The sequence below is a fragment of the Pseudonaja textilis genome, chromosome Z (genome assembly GCF_049901715.1).
Source record: "Pseudonaja textilis isolate UNSWEBS1 chromosome Z, rPseTex1.2, whole genome shotgun sequence".
Classification (NCBI taxonomy): Eukaryota; Metazoa; Chordata; class Lepidosauria; order Squamata; family Elapidae; genus Pseudonaja; species Pseudonaja textilis.
Genome location: NC_142008.1, coordinates 363,861 through 388,127, shown reverse-complemented (window position 1 = coordinate 388,127; position 24,267 = coordinate 363,861). Strand labels below are relative to the sequence as shown.

The 24,267-nt window shown below is 53.5% G+C and overlaps 2 protein-coding genes across 3 annotated transcripts; both read left to right on the top strand.

Annotated features, from left to right (window-relative positions):
• The first annotated feature begins 3,340 nt into the window (after nucleotides 1-3,340).
• On the top strand, nucleotides 3,341-12,965 carry LOC113449954 (zinc finger protein 783-like). 2 transcript variants are annotated; one of them, XM_087916374.1, is made up of 6 exons: nucleotides 3,341-3,735; nucleotides 6,141-6,542; nucleotides 7,289-7,415; nucleotides 8,584-8,700; nucleotides 9,197-9,310; nucleotides 11,153-12,965. In XM_087916374.1, the coding sequence occupies exons 1-6, from the start codon at nucleotides 3,511-3,513 to the stop codon at nucleotides 12,025-12,027; spliced, it is 1,860 nt and encodes a 619-aa protein (XP_087772500.1). In that variant the 5' UTR covers nucleotides 3,341-3,510; the 3' UTR covers nucleotides 12,028-12,965. The 2 variants fall into 2 exon arrangements, with proteins under 2 accessions (XP_087772500.1, XP_087772502.1); XM_087916376.1 differs by lacking the exon at nucleotides 3,341-3,735 and adding an exon at nucleotides 4,838-4,961.
• A 3,131-nt stretch (nucleotides 12,966-16,096) lies between these two features.
• On the top strand, nucleotides 16,097-22,073 carry LOC113453636 (zinc finger protein 212-like). The gene is given in 7 exon segments (XM_087916373.1): nucleotides 16,097-16,351; nucleotides 18,420-18,812; nucleotides 19,663-19,774; nucleotides 20,822-20,935; nucleotides 21,017-21,546; nucleotides 21,548-21,814; nucleotides 21,816-22,073. Coding segments are annotated over 7 exon segments (1,767 nt in total). The 5' UTR covers nucleotides 16,097-16,111; the 3' UTR covers nucleotides 21,927-22,073.
• The last annotated feature ends 2,194 nt before the right edge of the window (nucleotides 22,074-24,267 follow it).

Genomic DNA, 24,267 nt, shown 5'->3' with positions numbered 1-24,267 from the left:
CTCCCAGAATCCCCTCAGGTTTTAAGGGGGCTTCCACTCCCAGAATCCCCTCATGTTTTAAGGGGGCTTCCACTCCCAGAATCGCCTCATGTTTTAAGGGGGCTTCCATTCCCAGAATCCCCTCAGGTTTTAAGGGGGCTTCCACTCCCAGAATCCTCATGTTTTAAGGGAGGCTTCCACTCCCAGAATCCTCATGTTTTAAGGGGGCTTCCTCCCAGAATCCCCTCATGTTTTAGGGAAACTTCCATTCCCAGAATCCCCTCAGGTTTTTTAAGGGGGCTTCCTCCCAGAATCCTCGTTTTAAGGGGGCTTCCACTCCCAGAATCCCTCATGTTTTAAAGGGGGCTTCCTCCCAGAATCCCCTCAGGTTTTAAGGGGGCTTCCCCACTCCCAGAATCCCCTCATGTTTTAAGGGAGGCTTCCCATTCCCAGAATCCCCTCAGGTTTTAAGGGGGGCTTCCACTCCCAGAATCCCCTCGTTTTAAGGGGGGGCTTCCACTCCCAGAATCCCCTCATGTTTTAAGGGGGCTTCCACTCCCAGAATCCCTGTTTTAAGGGGGCTTCCCTCCCAGAATCCCTCGTTTTAAGGGGGCTTCCACTCCCAGAATCCCCTCAGGTTTTGGGGGCTTCCATTCCCAGAATCCCCTCATGTTTTTAAGGGGCTTCCCTCACTTTAACCCCTCATGTTTTAAGGGGGCTTCCCCTCCCAGAATCCCCTCATGTTTTAAGGGCGTTTCCACTCCCAGAATCCTCAGGTTTTAAGGGGGCTTCCACTCCCAGAATCCCCTCATGTTTTAGGGGGCTTCCATTCCCAGAATCCCCTCAGGTTTTAAGGGGGCTTCCACTCCCAGAACCCCCTCATGTTTTAAGGGGGCTTCATTCCCAGAATCCCCTCAGGTTTTAAGGGGCTTCCACTCCCAGAACCCCTCATGTTTTAAGGGGGCTTCCACTACCAGAATCCCTCATGTTTTAAGGGTGGGGCTTCACCCCCAGAATCCCCCTCATGTTTTAAGGGGGCTTCACCCCAGAATCGCCTCAGGTTTTAAGGGGGGCTTCCACTCCCAGAATCCCCTCATGTTTTAAGGGGGCTTCCACTCCCAGAATCCCCTCAGGTTTTAAGGGGGTTTCCACTCCCAGAATCCCCTCAGGTTTTAAGGGGGCTTCCTCCCAGAATCCCCTCATGTTTTAAGGGGGCTTCCACTCCCAGAATCCCTCAGGTTTTAAGGGGGCTTCCACTCCCAGAATCCTCATGTTTTAAGGGGGCTTCCTCCAAGAATCCCTCAGGTTTTAAGGGGGGGGCTTCCACTCCCAGAATCCCTCATGTTTTAAGGGGGCTTCCACTCCCAGAATCAACTCAGGTTTTAAGGGGCCCACTCCCAGAATCCCCTCAGGTTTTAAGGGGGCTTCCTCTCCAGAATCCCCTCATGTTTTAAGGGGGCTTCCACTCCCAGAATCCCCTCATGTTTTAAGGGGGCTTCCACTCCCAGAATCCCCTCATGTTTTAGGGGGCTTCCATTCCCAGAATCCCCTCAGGTTTTAAGGGGGCTTCCACCCCCAGAATCCCCTCGTTTTAAGGGAGGGGCTTCCACTCCCAGAACCCCCTCATGTTTTAAGGGGGCTTCCACCCCAGAATCCCCTCAGGTTTTAAGGGGGCTTCCACCCCAGAATCCCCTCAGGTTTGGGGCCTCCAGAATCCCCTCAGGTTTGCTTCACTCCCAGAATCCCTCATGTTTTAAGGGGGCTTCCACCCCAGAATCCCCTCAGGTTTTAAGGGGGCTTCCACTCCCAGAATCCCCTCAGGTTTTAAGGGGGCTTCCACTCCCAGAATCCCCTCAGGTTTTAAGGGGGGCTTCCACTCCCAGAATCCCCTCATGTTTTAAGGGGGGGCTTCCACTCCCAGAATCCCCTCATGTTTTTAAGGGGGCTTCCTCCAGAATCCCTCATGTTTTAAGGGGGCTTCCACTCCCAGAATCCCTCATGTTTTAAGGGGGCTTCCACTCCCAGAATCCCCTCATGTTTTAAGGGGGCTTCCCAGAATCCCTCATGTTTTAGGGGCTTCCACTCCAGAATCCCCTCATGTTTTAAGGCGGCTTCCTCCCAGAATCCCCTCATGTTTTAAGGGGGCTTCCTCCCAGAATCCCCTCAGGTTTTAAGGGGGCTTCCACTCCCAGAACCCTCATGTTTTAAGGGGGGGCTTCCACTACAGAATCCCCTCATGTTTTAAGGGGGGCTTCCTCCCAGAATCCCCTCAGGTTTTAGGGGGCTTCCACTCCCAGAATCCCCTCATGTTTTAAGGGGGCTTCCACTCCCAGAATCCCCTCATGTTTTAAGGGGGCTTCCTCCCCAGAATCCCTCATGTTTTAAGGCGGGCTTCCACTCCCAGAATCCCTCATGTTTTAGGGGGCTTCCTCCCCAGAATCCCCTCAGGTTTTAAGGGGGGCTTCCACTCCCAGAACCCCTCATGTTTTAAGGGGGCTTCCACTACCAGAACCCCCTCATGTTTTGGGGGCTTCCTCCCAGAATCCCCTCAGGTTTTAAGGGGGGGCTTCCTCCCAGAACCCCCTCATCATAGTCACCTTCCAAATGTCGAGTGGGGCAGCCAGATGAACCCCTTCCCCAACTCCTTTGCGGGGGCATCCCCAATTGGAGGGGCTGCCTCCCTCCCCTCCCTCCCCCCCCCCCTTTGCTCCTTTCCCGCTTTCCCAACCTGGGCGGTTGGGGGAATATTCCCCACTCCCCAAAAAAATCCACCGCGCCTGGAGCTGCAGATTCCGGCCGTCAGGGGGCGGTGTGGTCTCTCCGACAGCTCCAACCGACGCAACGGAATCCTTTCGGGGGCGGGGCGAGGGAGGGGGCTGGAATGGGGAGGAGGAGGGAGGGGGGACAGGGGAGCGGGCGGGAGAGGAGGGAGGCGGGAGACGCCCCCTCCCTCCCTGCCCCTCCTCTCCCCCTCCCCTACCCAAACGTGGTGGAGTCAGAAATAGGGACCTCAAAATTGATCCCAGAAGTGGGGACCCAAAACTGGAGAGCCAAATGTGGGGACCCCAAAAGAGACGCCCAAAGGGGATACCTCAAAAGGGACTCCGAAGCGGGGACCCCAAAATTGAGACCTCAAAGAGGGGAGCCTAAAAGGGGGGACTCGAGGGGAGGCCGCATATAGGGGAGACCCCCAAAGTGAGGCTCCCCAAAGTGACCATAAAAGCGGGGACGCCAAAAGTGGAGACCCGGAAGTGGGGAATCCCCCAAATTGACGCCCGGAGGGGGACCCCGAAAGAGGAGGACTCAGAATCGGGACCCCTTAAAAAGTGGCAGCCCTCCACCGAGACCCCAAAGGGAGACTCCCCAAAGAGGCCCCCAATAGTGGGGACCCCCAAAAGGACCTCGAAAAGCGGGGATCCCAAAAAGGGACCCCTCCAAATTGACGGCCGGAGGGGGACCCCAAAAGCGGGAAACCGCGACGCCCCCTCCTTTCTCCTCTCCCCCCTCCCTTCTTCCGACCGAGAGGCTGCTATGCCGACCTCCGCACGCCCGGCGTCGCTGCAGAGAAGAAAGGCGCCGCGGCTCCTTGCGGCCCCCTCGGCTTCCTGGACCCGCTTCGTCCCGCCGCTCTCCCCGCTCGCTCCTCTCCTCTCCTCTCCTCTCCTTGCCGCGCCCGTTCGTCTCCCCCCCACCCGTTCCTCGCCTCGCTTACTGACCGGTCCTCGCCGGGCCATGGCCGAGTGGAGCCCCGCCCAGGTCAGCGGAGGGAGGGGAGGGAGGAGGGGTGTGGGGGGCTTGCCGCAGTCGGGCGGGGCTGGAGGGGGAGGACGAGCCCCTTGGGCAGGTGGAGGGGAAAGATGGACCCCCCATCAGGGCCCCCTGGGAGGAGGATGTCTTCTAGCCGGGAAGGGGCATGGACCTCCCCCCACCCTGGAGGGATTGGACCATGCCTCTGCTCATTTGCTGGGAAGGGATCACCTGGTGGTGCCCTTTCTACCTGCCCAGTGGGGATGATGGTGGGGGGGGGTTGTCCTGCAAGGTCTACCCACCCCAAAGTTCGGACCTTGGATACGAGGGGACGGATCACCTGGTGGTGCCTTTTCCACCTGCCCAATGGCAGTGACAGGGAGAGAGTTCTGCAAGATCTACCCCCTCAAAATTTGGTTCTTGAGTTGGGGTCTGGGTTGGCCTGACCTGGCCTGGCCTAGGGGGTCTGGACCCCTCCCATTTTTAGATTCCCCCCTTGCAAGTCTTGCTGGGAAGTGATCACCTCGTGATGCCCTTTCCACTTCCCCAGTGGGGGTCATGCAGGAGGGGAGGATCCGGCAGGATCTGCCCACCTCCAGGTTTGGATGTTGGGTAGGGGGCTGCTGTGGGTGGGTGTGGGGAATCTGGAGCTTCAATTGCCCCCTTCCATTGCTCAGCTTATGGGAAGCAATCTCCTCGTGGTGCCCTTTCCATCTCCCCAGTGGGGACTGGGGTCCTGCAAGATCTGCCCTCCTTAAGGTTTGGATATGGGTTTGGGGGACTGAACTGGGCAAAAGATGGGCTCAGGGGGTTGCCCCCAAGATCAGCCCTTCATATACAGGGGTCGGGTGGGTGGGTAGGAATTTGAACCCAGTGCCAGAAAAGGCTAAGTAGGAAGAGGAAGGATTGCATGTGTTTCAAACTATGAAGGCTGGTTGGGGGGACTTTGGGCCAATCACCGGGAGACGGTGAGTTCTAGTCCCGCCTTAGGCGTGAAAGGCGACTGGGTGACTTTGGGCCAATCACTGGGAGACGGTGAGTTCTAGTCCCGCCTTTGGCATGAAAGGCGAATGTGTGACTTTGAGCCAATCGCAGGAGACGGTGAGTTCTAGTCCCGCCTTAGGCATGAAAGGCGACTGGATGACTTTCAACCAATCACCAGGAGACGGTGAGTTCTAGTCCCGCCTTAGGCATAAAAGGCGACTGGATGACTTTCAACCAATCACCAGGAAACGGTGAGTTCTAGTCCTGCCTTTGTTATGAAAGGCGACTGGGTGGGCCAATTACCAGGAAACAGGGAATTCTAGTCCCGCCTTAGGCATGAAAGGCAAATGGGTGACTTTGAACCAATCACTAGGAAGGAGTTCTAGTCCCGCCTTAGGCATGAAAGACGACTGGGTGGGCCAATTACCAGGAAACAGGGAGTCCTAGTCCCGCCTTAGGCATGAAAGCCAGCTGGTGACTTTGGGCCAATGACCAGGAGATGGGGAGTTCTAGTCCTGCCTTAGGGACGAAAGTCAACTGAGTGACTTGGAAATAATCACTAGGAAACAGTGAGTTCTAGTTCCGCCTTAGGCATGAAAGGCGACTGGGTGACTTTGAACCAATGACCAGGAGACGGGGAGTTCTAGTCCCGCCTTAGGCATGAAAGGCGACTGGGTGACTTTGAACCAATGACCAGGAGACGGGAGTTCTAGTCCCGCCTTAGGCATGAGCGGCGACTGGGTGACTTTGAACCAATCACCAGGAAACAGGAGTTCTAGTCCCGCCTTAGGCATGAAAGGCGACTGGGTGACTTTGAACCAATCACCAGGAAACAGGGAGTTCTAGTCCCGCCTTAGGCATGAAAGGCGACTGGGTGACTTTGAACCAATCACCAGGAAACAGGGAGTTCTAGTCCCGCCTTAGGCATGAAAGGCGACTGGGTGACTTTGAACCAATGTCCAGGAGGCAGGGAGTTCTAGTCCCGCCTTAGGCATGAAAGGCGACTGGGTGACTTTGAACCAATGACCAGGAAATGGGGAGTTCTAGTCCCGCCTTGGGCATGAAAGGCGACTGGGTGACTTTGAGCCAATGACCAGGAGGCGGGAGTTCTAGTCCCGCCTTAGGCATGAAAGCTGGCTGGGTGACTTTGAGCCAATCACCAGGAAACAGGGAGTTCTAGTCCCGCCTTAGGCATGAAAGGCGACTGGGTGACTTTGAACCAATCACCAGGAAACAGGAGTTCTAGTCCCGCCTTAGGCATGAAAGCTGGCTGGGTGACTTTGAGCCAATCAGGAAACAGGGAGTTCTAGTCCCGCCTTAGGCATGAAGGGCGACTGGGTGACTGAACCAATTACCAAGAGATTGTAAGTCGAGAACTGGCTGTATCCTTTCCTGGTTGGTGACTCCCCCACCCCCTGGTTTGCCCGCAGGACATTCAGTGGGACATGGACTCCCATCCCCCGGCAGCCGCCGCGCAGCCGCTCAGCCTCCCCAAGCCAACCCCCACGATGGACGCCCTTCCCGTGACGGCTGAGCTCTCCCTGACCGTGGTGGCGGAAATCCAAGCGGTGGAGAGCAAGGTGGATGCGTATGCCGCCCAACTCATGAACCTGGAAGTTCGGATGAGCATGGCCGAGACCAAGCTGGACGGCTGCGAGAAGACGGCGGTAGAGTTCGGCAACCAGCTGGAGAGCAAGTGGGCCGCCTTGGGTACCCTCATCCAGGAGTACGGGCAGCTCCAGCGGCGCCTGGAGAACATGGAGAACCTCCTGAAGAACCGGAACTTCTGGATCCTGCGTTTCCCGCCAGGTGCCAAGGGGGAGGCCCCTAAGGTGAGAGCTGGGGTGGGGTGAGACTGGCGGGAACCAGGGGCCTAATGATTGGTTGGGGACGATGGGAGGGGCAGGTCAGCCTCTGGCAGCAGGTTTTTGCCCAAGAATCCCCCAGTCGGCATGGTTTAAGAGGGGAGGGTTTCAACTCCCAGAATCCCCCATGCTTTAAGAAGGGTGGGGTTCGATTCCCAGAATTCCACAGCCAGTATGCTTTAAGAGGAGTGGAGTTCAAATCCTAGAATGGGATCCAGGTTTCCCCAAATCTTACCGACAAATTTTGTCGTTCTTGCCTTAACTTTTCTCATTGCTGAAGCTGCATTTTGTTGGATAGGGCCCTGCGTTCAAGTCCGTCAAGATCTTTTTTTGATCTTGAGCCTATCTTCCGAAGGTTTGGTTACTCCTGCCCGTTTGGTATCGTCTGCAAATTTGATGAGTTCCCCTTCTATCCCCTCATCTAAATCAGGGGTCTCCAACCCTTTGGTTGCGAAAGATTTGCACCCGGGGCTCAGAAATATTTGGCGACCACACGGGCACACCCTTGCGGCCTCAGTTGCAAGAGCAGCAGGCGAGTGCGAGCGCTCTCCATTTGAGCAATTGGCACTCATGTACACCAGTTGTGCAAAGGAGCTGCGAGTGCATTTGTTGGCTGTTCTCATAGAACCATTCTTCTTTCCGCCGCAAAGCCGCAAAGGTTGCCGAACTCTGATCTAAAGTGTTGAAGACCTCGCGTTCTCGCCCTGTGGCAGGTCCCGTTGCTGTTCGATGATGCTGCCTGCAGTTTCTCGGAGCAAGAGTGGAGGGGTCTTGATGAAAGCCAGAAGGACCTTTACCGCCACATTATGATGCACAACTACCAGGCGGTGGTCTCCGTCGGTAAAAGTGGGCTGGCGTCAGGGCTGGGGCCCACAGTGATCAGCTGCGCGACTCTCGGAGAGAAGCTGGCCAGGCGGCTGCGGGTGGATCGGAGCATGGCTCTGTAGTGGCTTGGTGGCGTTGTGGCTGGGTTCTCCCATCGCAGAACGGTTGTGTAGTTTCGCCCGGAGAGGGGTAGTGGATATCCGGGCTGTGTCCAGGGAAGGAAGGGTCTCCCTTGGGATTCCATAGACCTCCATTCCCCATTCTGATGTCTTCGGAACCCAAAGCGAGTTCTCTCGCAGACAGTTAGTCCTCAACACATGATCACAATTGTGCCCAGCATTATCGTTGCAAAGTGAGATGGTTGCTCCGTTAATTTTGTCCCATTTTGACGACCTTCCTTGCAACAGTGGTTAAGAGAATCGCTGCAGTTGTTCAGCTAGTCACAGCTTCATGAAGCGAATCTGGCTTTCCCCATTGGACGATGCCTGTCCAAGGGAATCGTGAGGGGGTCACGCGATTCCCTTCGATGATCTTTGGACAAGTATCGGTACACTGCAACCATTATAAATATGAGTCAGTCGCTAAGCATCCAAATTTTGGATTGCGTGATCATGGGGATGTTCCAACGGTCGTTAAGTATGAAAAACGGTTATTAGTCCCTTTCTTCAGTATGAATGGTCATCAGTGGGGTGGGCTCTTACCAGTTCGCACCATTTGGGGCAAACCAGATGTGAATTCGCAAAAAACTGGCTGACCCTGCCCACCCTTCCCCTCCCAGGAATCTTCACGCAGTCCGTTTTGGATCCCAGGTAAATGCAAGGCTGCAGAGAGGCTGTTTTCATTCTCCCGGATGCTTGAGAAAAGCCTCCGGAGCCTGGGGATGACGAAAAAGTTCCGGAAGGCTGGAAATGGGCCTGTTTCCGGCCTCCAGAGGGCCTCCAGAGCCCGGAGAGGCCGTTTTTGTCCTCCTGGAGGCTCAAGAAAAGGCTCCGGAGCCTGGAGAGGGTGAAAACGGCCCCCCTCCCCGCCGTGGTGCAGGAGGCCGACTAGGCCACGCCCACCCAGCAACCAGGCAGAAAACTGGTTGCTAAAGTTTTGGAAGCCCACCTCTGACAGTCGCTAAATTAACGCTTTGTAAGTCCAGGACAAGACCTGGACCGCGATGCTGTTGTTTTCTCTGCAGACGCGGCCGTCTCCAAACCGGAACTCCTCACCCGGATTGAGCAAAGAGAGACCTTGGAGCAGAACGATGGCAGAGGAGACTGCCCCCGTGACGAGTCCGGCTTCGGCAACCAGCCAGGTGGGGTGGGGGCATTTCCCCTCAGGCTTCCCCTTCCTCTGGTTTTGAGGTTTTGAGAATTTTTTTCCAGCTTAAAAACGTTGCTCTTTTATTTGGGGTTGTCTTCTAAATCGAGGAGAATTTTCAGGAGGTGGAATATGCTGACCCTTCAGTGCTGGAGACCCTTCCCCTCCGTACCTGCTCATTTCCTTACTGGATTCTAAGCCTTTAGCTTTTTTTTTTTTTTTCCAACTTGGTAACTTTAAGATTGCTTGGGTTCAACTCTCGGAATTCCCTCACCGTCAGGCTTTAAGAAGGGTGGACTTCAACTCCCAGAATCACCCAGTCAGTGTGCACATCTGAAGGCATGTTGTCTGGGGGATTCTGGGAGTGGTAGTTCACCCACTTGGCGTTCAAGACTGACTTAGCTAATGGAACAAGGAGAGGGGAAGTGGCGGGAAGTGGGAACGCGGAGACCTGGGAGTGACGGCCCTTGTCTCCTCTCGCTTTTGCACAGGATCGCCAATTTCGGCTCCGCGCGGGAGTTCCTGGATTGAGGAGGAAGATCTGTCTCTCGTCAAAAGCACGGGGGCCTCAGAGGACAGAGAAATCCCTGGGGAGTGCACCATGGGTAAGAGAGGAGACGGGACGCCGGGGGAAGGAGTGCGGGGCAGGTGACCCGTTAAGCCCCAGCTCCTATTTGTCCAATCATCCAATGGGATGGTTTGCTTGTGAAACTACAGGGACATAGACAGAGCAACGTTGGACTACTCAAGGGGGTTAGTCCGAGATGTCCCTGGTGGCTCTAGTGTCATGAGTGTCAGTCCTGCCTGAACTTGAACCTTCAACCAAGCAAGAACGATCCTTGATTCCATTTCTTGAGAAAGGTATAGTTTACTGAAGGTCAAGTGAAATACAGTAAAGCAAAGCCAGAACTGAGGTTTGCGCACCAAAGGTATAGTTTAGCCGGTTCGAGGATCCTCGTCCGGCACTCTCTTTCGCCCATGGTTTTTTTTTTTTCTCTTTGTCTTGTTAGCCATGACTTGTCCCAGCTGGGAAAATGTGTGGGTGAAGGGCACACCGAGGGGTCAGGAAGGAAGGCGCCCAGGGGTCTCCAACCTCTGAGCCACGGGGAGGGGTTTGCAACCAGGTCGCGGAAGCGATAGGTGCACACAGACTCATCCCCCACCTGCGTGAGCGGCAGGAGGCAATGCGCGCACCTACTCCATTTGAATCAGCGGCAGAGGGCGCGTATACGCTGTACGGCGGTGGGATCCCAAATGGCGCGCTATCGATTCTGTGCGCCTCGCATTCAAAGATCGGCCTCGGTAAGGTGAGCTGTTATTTTAGCTCAGCTGAGGTGTGGCACAGCGCGAATCGGCTGAGCTAAACAAAAAAAAAATAATCAATGCAATAAAGGGTGGGTGAGGCCAGCCAGAGGTGGTACTTGCTGGTTCTCCGAAGTAGTTAAAAATTTCGCTACCGGCATGCCAGAACCAGTCCGAACCAGCTGAATGTCACCTCTGACGCCCTGCTTGCAAATGGAGGTGTGCATACGTTCACTTTCTTGCAGGTCACTCGTGCAGAACCATCCCATCTCTCCCTCCCTTTCCCGCCGGCCATTCCTAACGGCCGGAAAAGTTGGGGAACTCCACCCTGGCTGATCTCTTGACTCATCTGGCAAGGATCCAAGCAGGAGATGGCAGCACGGGGCATGCAGAAGAAGGGAGAGGGGACCTTACCTCTGTAGCAGGGGTCGGCAACCTGCGGCTCTAGAGCCACATGCGGCTGTTTTGGCCCTCTGCTTTGGCTCCCTGCAGCAGCTTGGGGACTCTAGGATCCATGATCCGGGCTTCAGGGTGGAACGGGACCTTCACAGGAACACAGTCCCTGTCGTGCAGCTCCAAGTTGGCCACGACATGCCACTCACAGCCCAAAAGAGCCGAGATGTTGAGCTTTGGCTAAGCTTGCTTGGTCAGGATTTGAATTCAGGCCTGCAATATCTTTTCTCACTTCTCCTCTACCACAGACACCCCCAAAAAAAAGTCTGAAAGGGCCGATCCATCTGCCTGGAAACGGGTCGGCAACCTGCGGCTCTGGAGCCACATGTAGCTCATTTGGGTCTCTGCTGCAGCTCCCTGTTGGCTGATCCCACCACTGGCTGGCTCCTCCCTCCCCTCCCCGTCACTCCTCGCCTGGCCTGAGAATTAAGAGTGATGGCGGGGGATGGAGACTCGCTCTATATTCCAGGGCAGCAGGTGACTGGGTGGGAGTGAGTGATGTTGAGTTGGCTACACGCCCACCCAGTCACACCGGTTAAATTATTAGCTCCCAGTGTTGTTGTTGTTTTCTGTGGGAAACCGGCCCAAGTAGCTCTTTGAGTGTTTAAGGTTGCAGACCTCTGCTCTATATACTCTAAACAGCCCTGCTGGGCGCGTCCCTCCTCTGTCACCTGTGTCCTTTCTTTTGCCAGGTGCTCCTCAGCTGTTGGAGGACGACGTGGACAACCTCTTCCCGCACAAGTGGAGCGAAGTTTTCCAGGGTCCTGGAGAGGAGCTGCTGTGCGAGAGCCAGTCTGTCTCTGTCGCCCTGCCCAAGAAGCCCCTCCGGCGGTCCACACAGGGACCGTCGGAGACCCAGAAAGAGCATTCGGCCCCATCAGCTGCAGAAGCTCACCCCGGCCCCTTCATCTGCTGCGAGTGTGGAGAAGGATTTGTGGACAGGCAGCTTTTCACCAGCCACCAGAAGACCCACGGCGGAAGCGGGGCATATCTTGTGCCAGAGCCTAAAGGAAACCCGCTGGTTAAGCTCACCCCCTTCACTATCCAGAGGGCCCCAACTCCTGCCTGTCCCAAACTGCACAAGTGCCCCAAGCCACAGAGGAGCCCAATGGTGAAACCCAGCATGGTGAAACGGCCCGGGAACCACATGATGGAGCGTCCCTACATGTGCACCCAGTGCAAGGAGAGCTTCAAGCTGGAGGTCAACCTGCTCCTTCACCAGAAACTCCATGGGGGGAAGGGAGACAGGCTGTTGACCTGCACCTACTGCGGCAAGGACTTCCAGGACTTCTCCAAAGCTGTGCGCCACCAGCGGATCCACACGGGTGAGCGGCCGTATCAGTGCACGGAGTGCGGGAAAAGCTTCATCCGGCGGGACCATCTGTTGAAACATTGGCGTGTCCACACGGGCGAGACGCCCTACCAGTGCGCTACTTGTGGGAAGAACTTCCGCTACAAGGAGTCACTGAACTGCCACCAGAAAATCCACACCCGCAACCCCACCATGTGCCACCTGATGCTGGGAATGCAGTTGGGGCTGATGGGCCTGAAACCTGAACAGCCGTAGCGTTGTCAGGTGCCCAGCTTGAAAGGGACATGCCAGCCCTTGGGGGAGTGTCCCAGTTTGGGCGGTGGTGGGGTAATGTACTCTTGGGGGCAACAGGAGCATTGATTGCCTCCTTTGTCCTGTACTGGGTACACCTGCTGGATGCCAACACGTTAGCTGTGTGCTGCTCCTGTGCAAGGGGTCATGTGACAGTTGCATTTGAGCGGACTGCAGAAGTATTGTAGCCTGCTCACCCTGCACCTCCTTGCATGCAAATACTCCGTCGCTCTCTCCAGATCGTCCCCCTCAAATTCCACTCATTTCTTTGCCACGTCCGCTTGCCGGTACGAGTTTGCCTTGCTTCAGGTAAATGCCCCCTACACACGTATCGACGTCCTTCAGGTTTCACAGTGCGCCGCAGAGGTTGGCAAAATGGTTCTCCTTCAATCCTGCCCACTCAGGATGGGGGAGGGGGTTGTCCTCCCACACCTCCACGGAACTTGGAAACGCCCACCCGCCCCCATTTCCCACATCCTTGTCCTTTACTTGGCGTTGTCTGTCTTCTCCATTTTACTTTCGAAACTGTGTTTGATTCGTGTGAGAACAACTCTTAACGCCCAGCTCTTGTGTTGTGTGTGGTTTCGCTGTGTGATGTCCTCCGTGGGATTTTGTGTTGCCTGGCTCCCCAAGTTCTTGCACACATTGGGACTGCCAAGATCTACCCTCCATTGTTGTGGTGGTGTTGGTTATTATTATTTTCCCAAGGTATCTGTAAATATTGGTTTGCTATGAATTGCCCTGTTGTCGTTGAACTCAATTGTTGGCTGAAGTGACAGTGAGAAATCAGCTTTTCTTCTGTGTGACGTCCAGTGTTTGATATCTGTGGCTACAGTTTTGGGGGAGGGGTTGTTGGTTTTTTTGTATCACCTTCTTTGGCAAAAACATGTCTGTTCGCTGTGTCTCCGCCTGACGTCTTTGTCCTCTGTGGGTTTAGGGTTGGGTCGTTTGACTGCTCTCGAGTGTGAGAGATTTCGGGTTCAGACAGTGCCATTGATCTCAACTTACGACTATCCACTTTGCAATCATTCAAAGTTACAACGGACTCCTCTCTTCCTCCCCCCTCCCCAAAGACCCTTATAACCCAGTTCTGAAGTTACAACTCCCCCATTCGTGTGATTTGAGCGCTGAGCCTGCATTGATAGCTCTCAATTTATAATAATTTGCTTAGCGACCACTCAGAGTTACAACTGCGTTGGAAACAATGGACTGATGGCCGTTTTCCCACTTAGTGACCGCGGGAGCCTCCCCTTGGTCACGGGATCAAAATTCAGGAGGCTTGGCAACCAATTCGTTCTTACGATAGTCCCGGGGCTGGATGATCCCCTTTTGTGACCTTCGCTTCAGGGGGATGGAAGCCAGATTCACTTAACGACCATGGTGAGGAACGTAAACCATCGCAGTGAATCGCACTGGAGAACGTAAAAAGGGCCGGGATTCCCTTAATGACTCCTGGCGAGATGGGTCATAAAACGGGGCAAATGTCCCGTTCCCCCCCCCCCCCGCTCCGCCGGTCTCGGTCCACAACAGCTCCCTCGTGGTCGTAAATCAAAGACTTTCTGTCTTCCAGCCAGGGGCTCCATCTTTGAGTTGAATACCCACAGAAGATCACTTGAGCCTCCCACTCCTACCTCATAAATCTGCCCTGGGCCTAAGCCGGAAGTAATGGCGGGGGTGCGGGGGTGGAAGGCGTGAAACCGTTCGGGCCGGTTCACACGAACCGGATGTTAATTTTACATCGGGTTCCGCGAACTGGTAGTTCCGAGGACCAGCTGGCCCTGCCCCGTTCTGGCTCTCAGGTAAGCGCAGGGGGCCTCCTGGGCCCCAAACGGGTGCGGGGGGCGTGCGTTGAAAGAAAGAGAAAGAAAGGGAGGGAGGAAGGGCGAAAAAAAGGGGAAGGTGGGAAGGGAGAAAGAGGGAGGGCTGGAAGAAAAAGAAAGAAAAGAAAGGGAAGGAAGGGAGAAAAAGAAGGAGGGAAGGGAGAAAAAAGGAGGGAGAAAAAGAAAGGGAGGAAGGAGAGGAAAGAGGAAAGGGGGAAAGAAAAACGGGGAAGGGAGAGAGAAAGTGAGGAAGGGAAGGGAGAAAAAATGGAGGAAGGAAGAAAGAAGGAAAGAGGGAAGGAAGAAAGGGAAGGGAAAGTGAATGAGATATGGATGGATGGATGGATAGAGGGAGTGAGGGAAGGAGAGAAAAAGGAGTGGAAGGAAGGACCACAAACCCTGGCACTTGGCGCAGCTTCAGAGGATGCTTTGAAACAGCCCAGCCATCCAGGGCTGGAAGGGACCTCGGAGATCATCTAGTCGAACCCTCTGCTCCAGCAGGAGAACTTATATTGGTTATTTTGGGTTTTTTTTATCTACAAAGCCACACCCACCCAGTCACATGGCCACCTAGCCATGCCCACCAAGCCACGCCTACAGAACCAGTAGTAAAAATGTCTGAATCCCACCACTGCGGCAGAAGCCCCCCACCCAGAACAGCTACTTTTGGGGAGGGGGGTGGGAACGGAAGCCGCTTGGGGACTCTAGGACCCATGAGGCTGGGCTTCAGGGTGGAAGGTGGCCTTCCCAGGAACGCAGACCCTCTCGTGCAGCTCCAAGTTGGCTGTGATGCGCCACTTGCAGCCCGAAAGAGCTGAGACGAGCTTGCTTGGGTCGGAATTCGAATTTGGGTCCACCATTTTTTCCCCTCACTTCTTCTCCACCACAGACACACAACCCCTCCCCACCCCCCCAAAAAAGGCTGAAAAGGCCGGATGATCTGCCTGGAAACAGGTCTGCAACCTGTGGCTCCAGAGCCACCTGTGGCTCCCTGTCGGCTGATCCCACCGCTGGCCCCGCCCCTCCCCGTCACTCCCCACCTGACCTGGGAAGGTTAAAGGGTGATGGGGGGGCGGAGACTGGCTCCATATCGCAGAGCAGGAGGGGGCTGGCTGGGAGGGAGGGAGGGAGGGACGTGCAGTTGAAATGGGTCCAAATGGCTCTTTTGAGTGTTCAAGGTTGCCGATCCCTGGCCTGGCGGGTCCTCCCTTTCTGAGCCCTAATGGAGGTTGATCGACTGTTGAAAGGGAGACTCTTGAGACCATCCAGTCCAGCCCCTGCTGGCTGCAAGCCACGGTCTCTTCCGGGGGTGGGGGCCTCAAATCCCTCCCGATTGTCACTTGCAAACCCGTTTCCTTGTTGCTCCAGACTCTTTCCAGCATGACAGGATGGCAAGAGTTGGAAGGGACCTGGGAGGTCATCCAGTCCCAACTCCCAGCTCCAGCAGCAGATCCTTACAGAAGCACTGGAGGACCAGCTTTCGGAGGGGAGGTTACTTCCATCCACCCCAAAAAATTTTTAATAGCCTTTCTCTGAATTGACAACCCAGCGTCCTCCCTCCTTCCTTGAACCTTCAGCCAAAAGAGGCAGAACCAATAAAAGAGAATATTTGTGGCTCAAGGTTGGAGTGAAGGATCCTGGGGGTCTCTCAGCTGGGGGAGGGTTTCTTGCAGACGTTTCATGACCCAACTAGGGAACATCATCAGTGCTGGAAGGAAGGAAGGAAGGAAGGGAAGAGAAGAAGAAGAAGAAGAGGAGGAGGAGAAGGGGAGGAAGAAGAAGAGGGGAGGAGAACGGAAAAAATGGAGGAAAAAGGGGACGGAACGTCATCTGACCAGAAGGCATTTCTATACCAGTCTTATTTTAAAACACACATACACGCACAACCCTTCCTCCAGACACTGATAACATTCCCCAGTCGGGTCACAAAACGTCTACAAGAACCCCCCTCTTCTCCCCCCCCCCACCCAGCCGCTCAGCGAGGCAGATCAGAGGGTCTTCAGGGCTCCTGATCTGGGGGGTGGGCGGAGCTCTTAACTCAACTTGGAGAATCGCCTCCGCGGCTCCGCCTCGTTTCGCGTCCGAGCTCCCTTCCTCAGACTCGTTCGAGACCCCCGCCAGGCTCTCGGGGAGGGGGGAACCTCCTCTACCCCGACCACCCGGGCCATCTACCCCAGCCGATCCCACCCACCCTAAAAGCGGAGATATTCCACCCCGTCCGCCCTTAAATGCGCTCCCAGGTGCATGTTAAAGATTCTAGCCAGGTGCGACCTGGCTTGGATGGGGGAAAGAAAGCGAGGGGGGGCGTCGGCTTGCTGCTGCGGGTGCGCGGCTCCTCCTCTTCCTTCGGAGCCCTCCCCCAAGTCCCCGTCCCCGCCGCCGCCCCTCCGCAGCCTTGGCGTCGTCCTAGCCCACCGCCCAACCGTGGGAAAGAAATGGCAACACCGTGGGAACCGCCGAATCTGCAGGTATTTCGAAGCTCCGGAGCCGCATCGGCCCATCCCTTCTTCTCGTCCCGATCCGGAGAGATCGGCGCTTTACTCCAGCAACGCTCTCTCTCTCTCCTTTAGTCCAGGGTGAACCATGCAGGCGCTCTGCGTATGCTCAGAGGCTTGATCTTGCTCCTCCCAAGGAGAAAAAGCCCCCCGAAAATTGGGAGGGCTGGAGGGGGGCAGACAGAAAGAGCTGCCCCCCTCTTCTTTCCCCTGGTGTCAGCCAAGGGGACACCGGATTTCAGGATTTGCTACTTAGTAATTCTGACATTTTTTAAAAACAAACAAACGAATTCTGGTTTGTTACTTTCCCAACCTTTTCTTTTTGTTAAATGGCTGCTAAACCAGGAATTGTGGTTTGTAAGTGGGAGTGGGGTTTGTCACGGTTTCTAGGTGAGGACTTTTGGGGACGGCTGTTCTCCCCACCCCCTAAACCAGGAAATAGTGGTTTGTTGCCCCTGTTAAACCAGGAATTGGTTTGTAAGCAGAAGTGGGTTTGTCATAGTTTCTGGGTGGGGACTTTTAGGGATTACCATTCCTCCTGCTAAACCAGGAGTTGTGGTTTGTAAGCGGAAAACTCAACAGTTCGTTTAGCAACCGTTTAAAGTTACAATGGTGCTGAAAAAAGGGACTTAGGACCGTGTTTCACACTTATGACCGTTGCTGCCTCCCCATGGTCAAAATTGAGACACTTGGTAACCAGTTCGTATTTATGACGGTTGCGGCATCCCAGGGTCACGCAATCCCCTTTGGCGACCTTCTGATGAGCAAAGTCAATGGGTAAATCAAGATTCGCTTTGTGACCGGGTCACTGACTGAACACCTGCAATGATTCACTTAACAACAGTGGCAAGAAATATCATAAAATGGAGCATAATCACTTAAGAAACATTTCACTTAGCAACATAAATTTGGGGCTCAATGGTTAAGTGAGTTGCCTCTGAGTTTAAGACCTTGTTTTTAGCCATGATTGGTAAGTGAATCAGTGCAGTCGTTAAGTGAATCTGACTTGCCTCTTTGACATTGGTTGTTGGAAGTCTCAAAAGGGGATCACATGACACACACACACCCAGGACACCAAAATGTTGCCTAATAGAGGTAGTCCTCGGTTTACAACACTTCATTTAGTGACTGTTTGATATTATCAAAAGCGTCTTATGACTTTTTCGCACTTACGACTGTGGCAGACTTGGATTTTACGACGGTTGCAGTGTCCTGGGGTTACGCGGTCTCTGTTTTATGACTTGCTGACAAACCACATCAAAAGGGACAAGCCGGATTCATTTAATGACCGCTAGATTGACTTTAACATCTGGACTGAACTGCTTAACTGTCGGTGGGAAAGCCGGATTTCATCAATAGCCATGTTGCCGACTTTACAACCGCCGGGATTTGTTTAATGACAGGGGGAAGAACGGTCGTCAAAAAACGGGGCCAGAACTCACTTGCACGACTCTCTTCACTTAGCCACAGAAATTGGGGGAGTGGTCCTTGAAGTCGTACATCGAGGACTTCCCATACCCCGATTTGGACGTTCAAGTACCCAGACGTTCAGGTGATGGTCGTAAATGTGATGACGGTCCTAAGTGTGAGGACCTGTTTCCTCTGCCGAACAGCCGTGAAACAAATATTGCTTAGGATTTGCCGTAGAAGCTCCCACGTGGAGAACAGGGGGTGAGGGGTGGTAGTGGTGGTGGGGAATTCTCCCAGTTCGGACCGGTTCTATAAAACCAGTTGTTACAATTCTGCCCAGTTGGGAGAACTGGAAAACCGTGTCCTTGGCTGGCCCCACCCCTCTCCGCCCAGTCAGTCCTTATGGTATTTCTCCCCCCGGCCCCCTCCCGACAATCAGCTGTGCCGGGATGCCCCTCGCCGTCTTCCTGCTTCGCCCAGGAGGCAAACAAAATGGAGGGGAAAAGGAAGGAAGCCACACCCACCCAGCCACCTGGTCATACCCACCTAGCCACGCCCACCAAACTGGTAGTAAACATATTTGCATCCCACCCCTGGTTTGGGTGGTTTTATTGACCGTTTTTGTCCTTAGTGGAACCGAGCCGTCCCACCCCCGCTGGTGCCGCCCCCGGGACTCTTTTGGACTCTCCCCAAAACCGGATGCGAACCGGCGGCGATCCACCGGCAAGCCACCGAATTCTCCCTCTGGACGTTGCTGGCAGCCATGCAGGCGGTGGAGAGGAAGGTGGATGTGCACTCGGGACAGATCCGGACTCTTCGACGGCGGGTCGATCTGGCGGAGCGCAAGCTCTCGGCGACAGAGAAAGCGGTGACCGACTTTCTGCCCCAGCTGGACGCACTGGGGACGCTGGTCCGGGCCTATGAGCAGCTGCAGAAGCGGCTGGAGACGGTGGAGGAGAGATTGAAGAAACCCAACCTTTGGGGGCTGAACGTCCCACCAGGCGCCGGAGGGGAAAGCCCGCAGGTCAGAAGGACAGGGAGGGAGACAATCGTAGCGGGACCTGTAGTCGTTGCTTAGTTGTTGCTTGGGCAATAAAACTGACTCAGTTTGGCAGGGTTGGGGACCGGAGAAGGCCAGGGCGTCAGGGGAAGGGTGCGAGGAATGGGGGTGAGGAGGTTTTCGAACCTGTTCCTTGCTTGAATCCAGGACAACAATATATCAGATTCGTGATCTGTCTGTCTGTCTGTCTGTCTGTCTCTCACTCACTCACTTTCTTTCTATCTTCAATAATTTATTATAAAATATCCATCTATATTTATCCATCTATCCATCCATCGATCTCTCTCTGTTATATATATATCCATCTGTCTGTCTGTTTATCTCTAATCTCTCTCTCATCTCCTACTCTAGCTCTCATCCATCCATCTATCCATCCATCCATCCTTATCTATATTTATACATCTATCTCTCATCTCTGTCTCTCTCTCCTGTATGTATGTATGTATGTATGTATGTATGTATGTATCTCTACAGCTGTCTATCTTGGCAAACAACCCTGGGCTGTTCACAATTTTTTTAAAAATAACAATTAAAGCCTTAAAATAATTAGAAAACACTAAAAAAAATGTAAAAACCGAATGAATGTGTGAAGAGGACGAATGCAAGGAGACTCTCAAAGCCAGAGAGGTGTTCTCCCTGCCAAGTGGCTAGAATGCCCGTGTGTGTGTGTGTGTGTTTCTGTGTTTCTCTGTGTATGTGTGTGTGTGTGTGTGTGTCTTAGATATGGCGTGGGTGGTCCCAGAAGCGGGCGCATTTTGGGAGGAGACCACGCCCTCCCCAGCTGATCTGGGATCTCCCGGGTTCCGTTTTCCAGGTTCCTGTGAAGCTGGGCAACGTCTCAGCCTACTGCTCAGAACTGGAGTGGGAGGACTTGAACTCGGGAGCACCAACGCGCCAGAAGGCTGAGGAGTCCTTGGTTTCAACTGGTAAAGGGAATCCAGAGGGATTTTGAGAAAAAGGGGGTCGGCCCAAATCTTGGAGGCGACGGAAATAAATTGGGCGGGATACGTTGGGAAGAATGAGGAGAAGAGACGAAATTTCAACTTAAGCAACCAGAGGAAAAAAATTTTTTTAGTCCTCAGCTCACAACGACAGTGATCTCAAAACATTGCTAAACTTGACGGTTGGGAAGTCCCCCCGCCCCCCAGCAATCTCTATATATTAAATCTCTCTCTCTCTCGATCTGTCTATTCATCCACCTATCTCTATCTATCTCTATCTTTGTGTATCTGTCTCCATCCATCCATCTCCCTTGCGGGGTGGAATCTGGGCAGGTGAATGGAGTTGAGTGTTTACTGCCCAGATGCCCTTCCTGCCACTAATGCGGAGTTTTGTTGAGCAGATATATTCTCATTGTGCCCAGATCTATGCCCCCTGCCCCACCCACCCCCATCTCTTTCTCTGATTTCTGCAACCATTTATCTTAGCAAACAACACTGGGATGTTTACAATTAAAAAAATTACAATTACAGTCTTAAAAACATTTAAAAACAGGAAGAACCATTATAACAGTCTCTCTCTCTCTCTCTCTTTTCTCTCTCTTCTCTCTCTCTCTCTCTTCTCTCTCTCTCTCTCTTTCTCTCTTTTGTCCTCTCTTTCTCTCTCTTTCTTTCTCTCTCTCTCTTTCTTTCTTTCTCTCTCTCTCTCTCTCTCTCTCTCTCTCTCTCTCTCTCTTTGTCCTCTCTCTCTCTTTCTTTCTCTTTCTCTGTTTCTCTCTCTCGCTCTCTTTCTCTCTCTTTCTCTCTCTCTTTGTCCTCTCTCTCTCTTTCTTTCTCTCTCTTTCTCTGTTTCTCTCTCTCGCTCTCTTTCTCTCTCTTTCTCTCTCTCTTTGTCCTCTCTCTCTTTCTTTCTCTCTCTTTCTCTGTTTCTCTCTCTCGCTCTCTTTCTCTCTCTCTTTGTCCTCTCTCTCTCTCTCTCTTTCTTCTTCTCTCTCCCTCTCCCCCCCTCCCTCTCTTTTTCTCCCCTCCCTCCAGATTGTGCTACCTCCAAACCTGGTTCATTATCCCCAACGAAAGGGGGGGCGCCTTTAAGTGGGAAGCACCAAGGGACCTCTGGGGAAGCAGAAGACATCCAACAAGACAGAACAGGTAATTTGCAGGGAACCCATTCCCACAGCCAACAATTCCAAAAGCATTCCCAAATGCTTGGTTTTCTTATCTGTTCCCTAGAAGCTGTTGTCTTCTTGCGGACTGGCGCCGTAGCTGACACAGAGCCTGGAAACCTGGATCAGTTCAGTCCCTTGCCTGCATCTTTGGAGCAAGATGTATCACCCTCCTCAGAGGAGGGCTTGGTGCCAGTGGACAGCCGGACGGGTGCACTGCAACCGTCGACTGAGTCTGGAGGAGACATCACAAATTTTACTACCATCGTTGTCCAGGAAGGAGTACTTCCTGGTGAAGCGCCGTACGTGTGTCCTGATTGTGGTAGGAGCTTCTTGTATGAGGAACAATGCGCCTTGCACCAGCAATCCCATCTCCAAGTCTCTCCTGACCGTGGAGACGCTCCTGTACAACATCCCCAGCCAGCGGTCAGGGCGTATACCTGTCCAGATTGCGGGCGCTGGTTTCCCCACCAGGCCAGCCTGAGCAAACACCGCCTCTGGCACACGGGCGATCGGCCTCACACTTGCGCTGAGTGCAAGAAGACTTTCCGACTGAAGATCAATCTGCACCTTCACGAGCGTACTCATGCGGTCGCCAAAAAAAACCGGCTTGTACATCTGCAGCCAATGCGGCCGGACGTTCAACCATCACTCGAATTTCTTACGGCACCAGATGATCCACACCGGGGAGCGGCCATACACCTGTGGGGAATGCGGGAAGACATTCATCCGTAAGGAGCATCTCGCTACCCATGGGCGGCTGCACACAGGCGAGCGGCCCTACCAGTGCCCACTTTGCCCAAAGAGCTTCACCCGCAAGCAGCATTTGGTGGGACACCAGCGCCTGCATGAGGGGGAGGCGATCTAGGCTGGAGGAACACCCCACTCAGATGAACGGGCATGGCCAACGGGGTGGAATCGGGCTCCGGGCAGACGATGTTGAGCCTGGACTCGGACAAGAGACGTATCCCCCGTAAACTGTTCAGCAGATTCCAAGGGAGAACCAGATGAGAGGATGGCGGCCTGAGAGCAGAGTTTAGGCAGCCATCTTGAACCAAGCACAGGACTGTCATTGGTCACAGCCTTGCTCCCCAGAACTGGAGGCAGAAGGCCAGATCTGGGGCTTAAGGCCCATGGAGTTGAAACGGACCTTGGAGGCCTTTTGGTCCAACTCCCTGCGCAATCAGAAGACCCTACCCCATTCTGGACCAATCTCTTCTCACGTGACTGATTCCTTGAGTTTTGCTGAGACCGAGATGTGGAGTGGGTCAAAAAAGTCAAAATGGCCACCAGCCCAATCCCTATTTTTGCCGATACTCGATAAGAGGTTCTAACGGTGCTGCGTTCAGTTCCTGGAGATCGAATTCTTAATTCTCTGTTTTCATCCCTGGTTAACTTCCTCTGTGGGAGGGAGGACAAGGGAATTCTGGGAGTTCCAACTTTAACTTCAGGCGCAAAGAATCAGGACCACGTCTTAAATCCCAAGTCGCTTTAATCCCTCGTGCCTAAACTGGTTGAGTCCTTGTCGTATGACCGCAATCTAGCTCAACCTCTCCACTTGTTCAGTGAGCTGTGCCCATTTTACCACTGTCGTTAAGCAAATCCCCACAGCCCTTAACATGGATGAATCGGGCTTGCCCGTTGACATTTGCTGGTCGGAAGTCAGTTGTCACCTGAATTTTGAGTACGTCAACACAGGGATGCCACAACGATCATTAAGTGTGTCCCTGGGATGCAGCAACCTGTCATAAAAGATGAGTCAGCTGTCAAAACATCTGAATTTTCATTACATTGACAAGGGATGCTACAACGGTCATAAGTGTGAAAAAACGGTCCCAAGTCATTCTTTTTTTTTCAAGGCCATTGACATCTTGAAGAGTTACGAAATCATCCTTGTGTAACGACCCTATAATCCCTCGAGGGGTGGAGTCTGGGCAGCTGAAAGGAGCTAGCAGAGTCTTTCCTGGCCGGATGCCCTTCCTGATGCCGATGCTGAGTTTTTGTTTGGCAGATATATTCTCAATGTGCCCAGAGAGAGAAATATCTGTTTCTATCTAGGATCGAACTCACAGCCTCCTGATGGTGAAGCGAGAGGTTCTACCTCTAGGCCATCGCACTGCCCTTGAAAGGTCACTAAATGGACTGTTGTAAGTCAAGGCCTGCCTACATTGTCATTGTATATTGTACATGTAATTGTACATTGCTCAGACTGTTCCTAATTATAGTGATAAAATAAAGGAAATAAAATTCATTTGAACAGATGAATCATTATATGCTGTAAATACTGTTACAAACAATCCTGCAAAGCTGAATTGCTGCTTTTAATTAATCGAGGGTGTTGAGAGGGACAAAGTTGCAGGTCAATTCACCCAATTTGGGGTGGGGGTGGGTGGGATTCTATTGGTTTGGGTGAGCCAGGAGCTTCAACAATCAGCTGTGAGCGAACCGGTTCGCTCCGATGATCAGCTGTTTTTATACATAGGGCTTGCAGCAGAAGGTGAATTGCAAATGCTCTGCGCGCGCGTGTACCAAACCTGTTGTTACACCGGTTGAATCCCACCCTTGCACACTCTCCATATTTTATCCTGCAATGTGTTGGTAAGAAGCCCGACGGGAAGAATATTTTGGACTCGGACATACTGGCGAAAAATCCAGAAAACAAATTAAGGGATCATTTAAGAATAAAATCCAAGGAATGTGTGGCTAAAATTATTCGGACACATGATGTGAAGACCCAACTTAGACAGTCCTTGAGTTACGACCACAATTGGGCCTTGGATTTCTGTTGCTCAACAAGACAGGTGTTCGATGAGTTTTGGCCCCATTGGGTGACCTTTCTCGCTGCTGCCGTTAAGCGAATCACCAAAGTCGTTCAGTCAGGGACGGGGTTGGGAAGCGAATCTGGCTTCCTGGTTGTCCCTTTGCTCGTCGGTCGCAAAAAGGGGATCGGGTGCTCCCCTCCGGGGACGCTGTGACCATCATAAATGCTAGCCCAGGGTAAAGAGTCTTGGATGACGTGACACTGGTTGTCAGTGTGAAACCCGGTCGAAAGTCATTTCAGGGCTGCTGTAAGTTTGAACGGTCATTAAACGAGTGGTTGTAAATCGAGGACTGCCTGTAGGTACCAAAGGATTTGCAGGATGCTACAGGGGGTAACTCAGAGGTAGAAAAAGCAGCTACTCAGAAGTGAACTGCTGCCGGTTCGGACCGATTCGCCCAATCCGGTTGTTCCAACCACTCTCCCCGGTGCTGTTCCATCCTATATAACTCACTCTCTGGCTCGCTTGCCCCTCCCACACAGCCCAACCGGTTTCCGCG